Source organism: Musca domestica, unplaced genomic scaffold (assembly GCF_030504385.1).
Source record: "Musca domestica strain aabys unplaced genomic scaffold, Musca_domestica.polishedcontigs.V.1.1 16, whole genome shotgun sequence".
Classification (NCBI taxonomy): Eukaryota; Metazoa; Arthropoda; class Insecta; order Diptera; family Muscidae; genus Musca; species Musca domestica.
Window position 1 is genome coordinate 7,032,292 of NW_026712219.1, and position 12,939 is coordinate 7,045,230.

General features: G+C 33.4%; 1 protein-coding gene across 3 annotated transcripts in view; it reads right to left on the reverse strand.

Annotated features, from left to right (window-relative positions):
• The window catches only part of LOC101895019 (semaphorin-2A), a 308,952-nt gene that overhangs the window by 69,045 nt on the left and 226,968 nt on the right, over positions 1-12,939 (reverse strand). For all 3 annotated transcript variants that reach the window (XM_059120027.1, XM_059120025.1, XM_059120026.1), the window contains one exon: positions 5,619-5,706. In XM_059120027.1, coding sequence (XP_058976010.1) covers positions 5,619-5,706 — 88 coding nt within the window. The remainder of the gene's footprint in view (positions 1-5,618; positions 5,707-12,939) is intronic.

Genomic DNA, 12,939 nt, shown 5'->3' on the forward strand with positions numbered 1-12,939 from the left:
TTAGTTTATAGAACAGAATAAGAGGTCCTTCAGAGAAGACTGCTTTTTTTAACTATTTTTGAAGCCAAATTGAATTTCATTTTTTATTTCATTTCTAATATTAATTTTAATGTATAGATACTTTTATATAAAAAGAACTGAAGTAAATAAATGATATCAATAAAAAAATTTCAATATTCTTTCTCTTAATATCCTTTTTAAGTCCTTAAACGGGCATACGTCGTTCAGACGTATCGTTATCTTTTTACTGAAAAAAAAAAAAAATACGTTATCTAACTAGGGTTAATGTAGTTGAAAATTTGTATTTTGTTTTCTAAAGGGATAGAAAATGTTCCGCCAAAAAAATGACAAGGAATTTTGAAGAATATTTCGATTTATTACGATCCCGATTAAAGTTAGTTTTAACCAAATTTTGGAGAAAGGACAAAAAACGCTTTGGAGTCCCCCAGAAGGTTTAACTAAATAGTCTTCTTATTATTATCAATAATATGACCAAAAACACTATATACCTAAAATGCAAGAATTTTAAGGAATCGGAATCCAAAAATTACAAAACTTGTTGATGAAGAGGAACTTACCTCTTTATGTAAGTTACTTTGCCTTGTAAACTTTAAAACACTTATACAAGACACGTGTATCGCTCTAGTTCTTAGCTCTTATTTCATAAAATACTGTATTTAGCCTATTGTTATTGTTTGTACGATTGTAATAACCATCCTTAAAAAAATCTAAATTCTTAAAATATATATAATAAAAAATTTGAGAATCCCTATTTTCAGAAATTACATTTTAAAATATTAACGCATCTAAATTATCTAATCACTTTTCATCATTTCTACCAATCCATAATTCAGTTGTGTTAATATTTTAAAATAGTATTATTATTCCCACCACTAAAACCTTTCCTTAAATGTAGATTATTAAAACATATTAAGCATTGTGTAAACCAAAATTATTTCGTAAGCATTGCTAATGCATAAGTTACCTATATTTACCTCTTACCCAGCTAAGTAGTTACCCATACTCCGTTGGCACCACAACAAAATAAAGCGAAGAGCTTGTAGTGGCAATGATGTATGTTTGCGTTAAAATTCTCAAAATGTATATATATATATATATATATATATATATATATATATATATATATATATATATATATATATATATATATATATATATATGAATATATGCTTGTAAGTATGTATGTATGTATGTACAGACATACGTTCCATAGTGCGAATGTAGTGAGGAAAAAATATAGCAGACAAAAAAGCATTAATTTATAATTACGTATGCTTAAAGAGTTTACTTGACTGGCGTAGTTTGGTGGTTAACGCAAAAGAAAGGAAACAGGAAAAGGAAACCGATTTTGAAAGTTGTTGAATTATGCAGACATAAGAGCATTGAACGAGACATAATGTCGTTCAACATATATAGTAACATATGTATTATAATTTGGAAATGTAGACAGTTATTTAAGAAAATTTGTTGTTGAAATAAGAGACAAGTTTTGCAAATTTGAGAAATATTTCGATTATTTCTAAATAATTTAAATACCCTCCACCATACTGAAGGAATATGGAAATTTTCCAAAAAAAAATCCGTTAAATATTCTGTTAAAATCTTAAAAATACCGAATGTTGCCATTATTTTAGGCTCTATACGACGACGTGGAACTTTTATCATAAGTCATTACAATATTCAAATGCGAAACTTGAAAAAAAAATCGGTGAATAATGTCGCTAAAATCATCAAAATACCGAATATTGGAAGGTGCCGTTATAAAGGGGCTATACCAAAAAGTGGACCTGCACAATTTTCTGTCATAGGCTGTAGTTTCCACCACGAATTTCAAACACCAAATTTGAAACAATTCCGGTGAATAATAACGCTAAAACCATCAAAATACCGAATATCGGAAGGAGCCGTTATATGGGGGCTATACGAAGGCGTAGACCTGCACGGTCAATTTTCTATCATAGGCTGTAGTATCCATTACGAACATTAAATACAAAATTTAAAACATTAAATCACAAAACAAACCCCTAAAAAAGGAGGTACCTTTATATGGGGGCTTTATCAAAACATGGACCTACAGGGTGAGATAAAGAGCTGCAGTCTGCTAAGTCTCTTTGGACCAAATCCATTTCGAGGTATTTGGAGTCGATCTAGCGATGTCCGTCCGTACGATAACTCTCGAAGGAAGTATCCGATTTGATCCAAACTTGGTACATCATAATATTATTGTCAAACTTAGATCGAGTTCGGAGATGGGCATTATCGGTCCACGCCTTCTGGTACCTCCCACACAAAATGTCAAAATTTTCAAAGAAAATAATTTATTGCACAGAAAGAGAAAGGATAGTCCAATTTTGCTCCAACTTTGCGAATCTGAATATTTTCAGTGCTAGGTCAGGTGCGAAAATTGACAATATCGGTCCACTCCATCAGGTACCTCCCCCACAAAGGGTGAAAATTTTGAATAACTACAATTACACATCCCAATGATTTCATTTACCCAAGGTCTGGTGTGAAAATGGAATAAATCGGTCTATTCCTTCTGGTACCTCCCCTGCAAAAGGCAGAAATTTTCAAAAAATATTTTTTGCACAGAAAGAGAAGCGATAATCCGATTTTTTTACAACTTTGCAAATCCTAGTATTGGCATCAGTGCTAGGTCTGGAGTCAAGTTGGGATAAATCGGTCCACTCCTTCTGGTACCTCCCCCAAAAAAAAGATCGAAATTTTGAATATCCATTGAGCTCATAAAACGCCAAAATTATATTCGATTCCATTTAGACTTGGCACATCTCCATATTTCTACCAACACAGGATCTGCTATAAAAACGGTTAGAGATCGGACCATTTTTTCTGGTACCTTCCCTACAAAGACTGAAAATTATCTATATATACATATAATATACATTTGAGTAAAATGTTATCAACGTATTTCATTTCTTTCGGTAGCTAGAGTGATTTCCACAGACGGACCAAATATAAAATACCAAACTAGAATATATAATTTATATACATACAAATATATTTATATAATTTTTATATTTTCCTATTTTAAATATGTTAAAATAAATTAATATATTTCTAATTTTCCTATTTCTTAACTTGTTAAAAAAAATCCTTGCTCTTAAAATGCTCTTTTCCAATTTTGAGCCACACTTTCAGTTTGCTGTCGTAAGTTGTATGTAGCATTATTTTAAATATAAATTTCCTTCTTTGTTGTAACCACATTTCCAACCCCAACTAATACATTTTGAGTCATGTTTCGAAAGTCTTTAGGTTTCTTCGCTCTATTCTTCATTTTTCTTCCACACTATGCAAGGGAACAGGAAAAGGAAGTACTTAGAACGAATTTTAGAACAATGTCAGTAATTAATTGCAGCATCACTTAGTGAACGAGTTTGATTCTCATCATTCATGTTAAATAATGATTGGTTTTTACAAGAAACACACCAGTAGCTATTTCCTGACAGTGAGATTGTGGAGAGGAGAGAGAAATAGTGGACCCGTAAATAATTTCCTTTTTGTTATTGTACTAGGAATTTGATGAAAAGATTTGAATGTGTGCATAATATGATTTAAGGAAATTTTTGGTGTATAACAAGTAAAAAAGCTATAAGTTCGGCCGAGTCGAACTTTGAATACCCTCCAAGATTTGGAACGAATATGCAATTTTCAAAACAAAAAAAAAAAAAAAAAAAAATTAATAAATAAATAAATATGTTAATAATTGTGTGAAAATCTTAAAAATGCCAAATGTAGCCATCTTATTAGGGTACACACGATGACGTGGACCTGCATAGGCAACTTTATTCAAATATTCAAATGCGAAACTTAAAAGAAATAGGTGAATAATGTAGCTAAAACCATCAAAATATCAAAATGTGGACCTGCACAGACAATTTTCTGACTGAGGCTGCAGTAACTATTACGAAATTCAAATACCAAATTTGAAACAATTCCAATGAATAATGTCGCTAAAATCATCATTATATCAAAAATAGGGAAGTACCGTTATATGAGGGCTATAAGAAGACGTGAACCTGCACGGACGATTTTCTATAATAGGCTGTAGTATTAATAACGAACTTCAAATACCAAATATGAAACAATTCCGATAAATAATGTTGCTAAGCTCATCAAAATACCAAATATCGGGAGGTACCGTTATATGGGGGCTATATGGAGACGTGGACCTGCACAGACAATCTCCTGTCATATGCTGTAGTATCCATTACGAACTTCAAATACCAAATTTGAAACAATTTCGGTTAATAATGTCGCTAAAATCAGCAAAGTACCAAACATCGGGAAGTACCGTTATATGGAGGCTATACGAAGACGTGGACCTGCACACACAATTCTCTGCCTTAGGCTGTAGTATCTACTTCGAACTTCAGATACCAAATTTGAAGCAATTCCGATGAATAATGTCGCTAAAATCAACAAAGCACCAAATATCGGGAGGTACCGATATATGGAGGCTATACGAAGACGTGGACCTGCACACACAATTTTCTATCTTAGGCTGTAGCATCTATTTCGAACTGCAGATACCAAATTTGAAACAATTCTGGTAAATAATACCGAATATCGGGAGGTACCGTTTTATGGGGGTTATATGAAGACGTATAACTGCACAGACAATCTCCTTTCGTATGCTGTAGTATCCGTTACGAACTTCAAATATCAAATTTGAAACAATTTCGGTGAATAATGTCGCTAAAATCAACAAAGTACCAAATATCGGGAGGTACCGTTATATGGGGGCTATTCGTGGACCTGCACACACAATTTTCTGTCTTAGGCTGTAGTATCTATTTCAAACTTCAGATACCAAATTTGAAACAATTTCGGTAAATAATGTTGCAAAAATCATCAAAATACCGAATGTTGGGAACCGAATATTGGGAATATACCAAAACGTGAACCTAACTTGGTCCATTTTCAATACCAAAATTCCTTTTGAGTTCAATTTTATCAATCTACTGCATTTCTTTCGGACGCTAGAGTGATTTTCACAGACCGATAGATGGACGGACATCTCTAAATCGACATAGAATTTTAGGTAAGGTCTAAAATGTATGTTTCAAGGTGTTACAAACGGAATGACAAACTTAATATATACCCTCCAACAATTTTTATACCCTCCACCATAATATGGAGGGAATAAAAATTGCATATGTTTTTCAAAAATTTAAAAATACTTACATTTTTTTTCTAGAAATATAAATGAGAAGAGTGTTGGAATTTTTGTTCGGGATACCTTAACTATTTTGCAATCAGTTATTGTTGTAAGTCCAAAATATGTACTTAAAAATTTTATTGAATTGAATAACTTAATCTGATAAAAGGTATTCTTTAAAATTCAGTAAAACCCTAACCCTAATTAGTTTTCATTTCTGGCAAAATTCAATTCAACCAAAAAATTTGACAGAATTATTTATTTATAGAATTATAGTTTTATATTTATTTCTGTTATGTTTTATTTATGAATGTCCTTATATATAGTTAATAGTTAATAGTTACCCACACTTCTTTTCGATTCCACTTTTAAAGAAATTTCATTTAAATATATTCTATTTCTTTTAATGTTTACTTACATTGCTCCCACATAGAGGGCATTGTGCCTTTCATCAAAGTAAAAGGTTTTGTAAAACAACGGCCCACAGCTAAAATCCTTGACATGATCTGAAATGGGAGAAAATACAAAAATTACTTAGTTTGGCGGTTGGCAAAGTTGAGCGACCATTTAACATTTAAATTTATGATGAATGTTAAAGAATCAAAGAAATTCGAATTAAATTTTTTTTTTGAAAATGAATAACTATGTGGAAAACCAAATTGAGATTTTCAATGTTAAGCTTTTGGCAATAGACGAATGCTTTTGACTTCAAAGTTTAATGAACCTTTAGAGGCTGAAAGGTTAAAGGCAATATTCGTAGACTTTTAATTAATGAAGTGAAATAGATGAATCAATTTTTTTCAAATCAAATAACCAAGATCCTGTATCAGAAAAAAAAAAATGATAAAGATACAAATTCGTTGAGAAAATATTCTTAAAGGAAAACAATTCTTTTTTCAGAAAAAAAACCTAATACTAAATATATAGATAAAACACTATAATCCATGGCCAAGAAATATTTGAAAAATATTAAAAAATCCAAGATTCTTGGCTAGAAAGTCAATAATAAATATTTTGGTACTTGGAAAATTAAGAAATATTAGCATTTTTGGGTAGAAAGAGAAAATCAACATTCTTGTGTTGTAAAAAAATTAAAAAAAAAAATCAAGCAGATTTCGCCATTGAGTGTGTGACGCGTATTTAAAAAATTCGAGATTTTTGACCATGTAGTTCTTGAAAAGTATGATAGAAAATGCACGGTATATGACCACACAACCCTTTAAAAGTTTTTGGCAGGAAGGCATTTGGCAAAACATTGGTTTCAAGAGTTTAAATAAAAACGTGTTTCTTTAATCTTCTGATTTTAAAACCAGTAAGGAGAGGTCAAAAGCCGGGCGGGGCATACTATCTTAAACCCTACTCCGCTATGAATATTTGGGAGACATATCCAATTCTGAATCGATTATCACCAAATTTTACGGAGCCATTTTTACCTCTCATGCCAAATAACATTGCTATAGGGGTCATGATATCACTTCGAGATAGACTATATTAAAAAATATCGGAGCTGAGTCTCAGCAAATTGAAAAATTCGGTTGGATGTTACAAAATCATAAAAAATCGGTTGAAGATATATACGGGAGCTATATCTGAATTTGAATCGATTCCCACAAATAAAATTCTAAATACATACACTTCAGCACTTTGAAAATTTTATCAATTTAGTGAGGAGGTACCAGAAGAAAAACACCCATATATTCTATTAGATTTTCGTTCATTACTAGTCGTGATTTATATGGAAAGGTTGGAATTTTAGAAAAATTTTTGTCTAAATCTTGATCGCTCTTGAAGGAGGCGCCGGAAACATTAAGCAGTTTATTTATATTTTCTCACTTGATTTCATGCTGTGAAAAATATTTAGAAATGAAAACCTACAACTAATTTCATAATTTCTGGAAAACATAGTACCGGCCAGTTGCGAGTTATGAGGTCAATAGTTTGGTAAATATTTCCATTGTTATGCGTTTTGTTGGGTCATGGTTCATGTGGTCGATCGAATTCAGTTCTTGAGTTTTAAGTATTGAAAAGAGGATTGCTAGTGCCAAAGGCGTTTCAATGTGATCACCAAGCTCTCAACTTCGTTGCGAAGTTGTTAAGTTAGTATTTATGAAAATTTCCTGGAATTCAATATAGATTCAAAAGTATGTATGGGTCTAGATCAGCGCTCGCATTTGCATTTCACAGAGGGAGAGAGATAGAGAGAGAGAGAGAGTATATTTTAAGCTTTCAATGGTGTCAATTTCGCAAAGAATTGACACACACATTGTTTACCGAGAGAGGGAGAGGTGCTCTCTCGATGTTCATGTCTTTGATATGTATATGCAATCAAAGATTTTGTATTGACAGTGTTTGTCTTGCCCTGGCCTACATTGAGGGGAATACTCTTGTTTTCTGGGATTTTATTCAACTATTCAATTAGATCATACTTCCTTCTTCAGTTTAGATGTTGAATGTACGATAACTTTAGTAGCAATTCTGTCAGAGTTCCTTTTATCAATCTCATGGTGGAGTTCAGTTTGGCGTCAAATCGCCCCTAGAACACAATTGAAGTTATGGGAGAGCATCCATTAAATCAGACTGTTTTGTCAGCAGTGATGCACGGGGAGGCAGCAAACTTCGGGTTTCAGTAGGCTAGGTTTTTTGTCTCCATTCTCGGCAATAAGAGGGAATAGTTTTTAGGTCTGTCTCAAGTAATTTTTTTTTTCAAAATGTTGAACTGTGAGTTTTGGAGTGAAAATAGGATGAATAGGGTGGGGGCTCGCATTTAACACTTTGGAAAGACATTGGCGATTTTTTATTATTTTTTCCAGTCTGTAGAAAAAGAGTCCTTGAATATAAAATTATTCGCTACAAAAACTACGGATATATTTATATAGAATTCCTAAAAAAAGATATTAAAAAAGATAGTTTTGGTATCCAGAAATATCAGAATTTCCCTAACTTTATTTTTATACCCTCCACCTTGGAAAGGAGGGTATGTCATTCCGTTTGTAACATCCCTAAATATTCGTATATATAAGTATAAAGTATATATATATATATATATATATATATATATATATATATATATATATATATATATATTCATATTCATAATCAGCATACAATTTTAAGTCGATTTAACGAAGTTCGTCTGTCTGTCTATCTGTCCGTCTGTCTGTTGAAATCATGATACAGCCCACATTATTTGACGTAGAGCGTCAAAATTTTGCAGAACAATTTGTATTGCGTCTAGGAATTAAAAATGAGATATATCGGTCCGCGTTTTGTTATAGTTCCCATATAACGGTACCTCCCGATTTTTGGTATTTTGATGATTTTTGCCACATTTTTTTTCAGGGATTTGTCTAAAAATTGGTATTCGTTGGTCATAATGGTTTCTAGCTGCGGTGGCGAACTTTGTATGTATAGGTCCACGTTTTGGTATAGCTCCCATATAACGGTACCTCCAGATATTCGGTATTTTGATGATTTTTGCCACATTTCTTCGAGGATTTTTCTAAAAATTAGTATTTGTGTGTCCTAAAGGATTCTAGCTCCGTTGCCGAAACATTGTAAGTACAGGTTGACGTTTTTGTATAGCCCCATATAACGGTACCTCCCGATATTCGTAATTTCAATGATTTTTGCCACATTTCCCCACGAATATATCTAAAAATTGGTATTTGTGGGTCCTATTGGACTCTAATGTTTCCTTTACCCTAAGGTGGAGGGCATTAAAAGTTCGGCCCGGCCGAAAGTAATGTTTTTTTACTTGATTTACTTTTGTTTCCGCCTAATTAAATTTAATAAAGATTTTTATCTCTCCTTTATTTAATCCAATAATTGATTATAAGCAATGTTATCTATTCGTTTATCTGTCCGTGTCGGCCATGGCGTATGCTTATTGTTTTCATTTCATTCAACAACAATACGCTCCCTAGTTCATGCCTCGCTACAACCATATGGAATATTTCAGCAGAACAAGAAAATAATTAAATTCTATATTAAGTCTATAATATTCTCATTTCTGGATTGTCTTATCTTCTGGCTCGTTATTTATTTACCTTATCACCGATTTAATCACAAAGACAGGAAAAACAATGGAGACAGTAGACTGTTTTTTTTTCCTCATTGACTTGAGCAAATGTTTCACACTGTGTGTGTGCTTGAATGTGTGCAAACTAAGCAAAAATAAAATAGAAGAAACGAAATTCATTGTCACACTGAAAGTGGACAGGTGAAAGAAAACAAAAACCCAACACAATAGAATGGCACAAAACAAATAACGAAAAATCTCCTAGAATTGACATACATCCAGAACAGCTTTACACAACTCAAGTTGTCAGTAACTGGGTGTTTGTTGGCCAGAAAGAAAAGGAAAACCAAAAAAGTGTAGAAAAAACCAAAAGAAAACTCAAGCCAAAGGCAAACAGCCAGAGATAGTAGTTTTTCTGCCATAGAACAAACAGACACATTCTCAATCACAACACTGGGACAATAACATAACTCTATTAAGACAAATGTTAAAGCTAAAAATTGCTCCATTATTTCTTCAACACCAATACCACCAACAATGGCGCCCAATGGTACATTCACACACATCTACAAGCAATAAGCTCGCCCTAAATACCTCCTCCTCTTCGGCCCAGCCACAATCTCTGTTGGTAGCTTCTTACCAAGCCATTGAGTGAAAGTGCAAATGATAACAATATTAAAGCACTGACAAACCGACAAACAGACAGACAAACAGTCACACTGAACTAGGAAACTTTTTGCAGCTGTTGTAGTTAGAAAGATATTACTTTTTCTTCCTATTTTTCATGAACTTCATTTCATTTAAAGATGAGAGAGGGAGAGAGAGAGAAGGAAAAAAGTAGATGCGAGCAACAAAAACGTTAAGTAAATCTTTATAAAACCAACGGGAACCAACTGCAAGGACATTCCGGAGTCGGAGGTTGAGGTTGTGGAAGCTGTTGGAACTGGAAGTAAATTTTATGTCAACCCCAGGTGTTGACACAGCAAAATATAATGGTTGTAAGTTCTCACCAGTCAGCCAGCCAGGCAGCCAAGAGAACAGTATACGAATCAAAATCAACAACAACAATAAGAACACAGTGAACATTAAAAAATACAATAAAGTTAAAGGATGTCAAAATGGCAAAATATTCTCAAGAAATAGGTGACATTTTTGGAATACTGAAATGTTGATAAGTATTTAAAGAAGAACAGATGAAAAAAATGCGGAAAAGAGAAGGGAAATAAAAATGAACTACAAATTAAAGAAAATTGGGGAAAATATTTTTGAAGATTATTTTTATATTTTATGTTCGAAATAGATGCATTTAGTAGTTTGAAAAGTACAGAACAGAACCTATGTTATATTTATATATTTTGTCCAAAGCTATAAGTTTTACATTACTATTTCGAAATTATGGAAATTTTTCGTTAGTTAAAATATTACAAGTACTGTCAACAAGAAATGAGAAAATCGCCCGCTATTGAAAACAAAAATATTTGTCACTTCAGAATAGATAATTTTATTTATATTTCAAGAGATTAAATATTTTTTTAGAAACTATTATCTTTATGGTGCTAAGAGCGAGGAGTCGAAAAGGACGCAAAAAAGTGGATTTTTGTTTTTTACTTGTTTTATTCTTTATTTATCTATCAAAAATCGAACGATTGATTTAAATCTATTTAGATTTTTGTCGTCTTTTTCGATTTTTATAAAATTTATTAATCTAAAAATAACAAATCCAAATTTTGGCACATCAAAAAAGACAAATCAAAAAAGACGGATGAGATGAAAAAATGCAACCAACTTCAGACTTCAGACTCATTTCTAAGTCACACGTCCAACAGCTGTTAAAATTATTCCAGTGACAGCTCAATATATTGTTTACAAGCGTACCAAAATATTTTGTTGAGAATTTTCCAGAACAAAAGTTATTCGTGATGGAATTCAAGCATGATGATGTGATTTCTTAATATTTGGCTGGAAACCCACAAGTTGCTATCTTTAAAGCACTCCAGTATTTAAATGTGAATAAATTATTTGTGTCTCGTACCATCGATCGTTACCGTGATAGTGGTAGCGTAGCCCGACGTCAAGGAAGTGGACGGAAGAAAACAGAAACATCAGCAGAAATGGTTCGAAATGTAAATGAGCGACTTAATTGAAACCCGCGTCGTAATGGCCGAAAAATGGCTCGTGAGCTGAACATATCGCAATATTCCATTCGGCAAATATTGAGAAATTCCAAAAGTGCAAGAACTTACACCGCAAGAGAAAGAATATAGGTTCAAAAGAACTAAATAGTTGCTTCGCTTGGCCGAAAGTGGTGAACTGCCGAATTTTGTTTTCGCCGATGAAAAAACCATTCGTTGTCCAGCAGTTTGTAAACAAACAAAATCATCGTGTTTACTTGCCAAAGGGGTCAGCTGAAAATGTGTATCTTCTGTTGGCCACCAGAACTCAAGCGCAGGCCATGGTGATGGTGTCCGCAGGCCATGGTGATGGTCCGCTCTCCGTTCGTATTAATCGGCCGTGGCATCAGAATGAATACTGAATATTATCGCGAAAATATTCTGGAGGGTGTATTAAAGCCTTGGGCAGGCAAACATATTGGCTGCAGACCTTGGACATTTCACCATCGCAATCAGCACGCACCACGCAAGAAAAGTTACATTATAAATGTTCCTCGCTTGATTTCCAGCGCACAATGGCCACAAAAATCTCCGAATACCAATCCGTTGGACTATTATGTCTGGAGTGTTTTGGAAAGCAAGGGCTTCGCCGGGAATGGGCCAAAATGCCACGGAGCAACATTCAGGCAGCGTGTGACGGTTCTATTGCCCGTTTGAAGGTCATACTTCGTGTCAAAGGTGACAAATTCGAACAAATCTAAATATATTCTAAAATTTGATGCTATTTCCGACACAGTTTGTTTTTATTCAATAAAATTTAAAAAAACAAATAATAAAAACAAGTAAAAAAACATTAAGTTCGGCCGGGCCAAACTTTTAATACCCTCCACCTTAGGGTAAAATAAACATTAGAAGAAATGTGGCAAAAACCATTAAAATGCCGATTATGGGGAGGTACCGTAATATGGGGGCTACACCAAAACGTGGACCTATAATTACAATGTTTCGCTACACGAACTAGGACCCATTATGGCCCACAAATACCAATTTTTAGACAAATCAGTGAAAAAATGTGGCAAAAACCATCAAAATACCGAATATCGGGAGGTACCTTTATATGGGGGCTATATCAAATAATGGACCCATGCATGCAATGTTTCGCCACCGAAGCTGGAACCAATTATGACCAACAAATACCAAATTTCAGACAAATCCGTGAAAAAAATGTGGCAAAAATCATCAAATTACCGAATATCGGGAGGTCCCGTTATATGGGGGCTATACCAAAACGTGGACCTATAATTACAATGTTTCGCCACACGAACTAGGACCCATTATGACCCACAAATACCAATTTTTAGGCAAATCAGTGAAAAAATGTGGCAAAAACGATCAAAATACCGAATATCGGGAGGTACCGTTATATGAGGGCTATACCAAATCATGGACCCATACATGCAATGTTTCGCCACCGGAGCTGGAACCCATTATGACCAACAAATACCGATTTTCAGACAAATCCGTGAAAAAATATTGCAAAAATCATCAAATTACCGAATATCTGGAGGTACCGTTATATGGGGGCTATACCAAATTTTGGACCCATACAT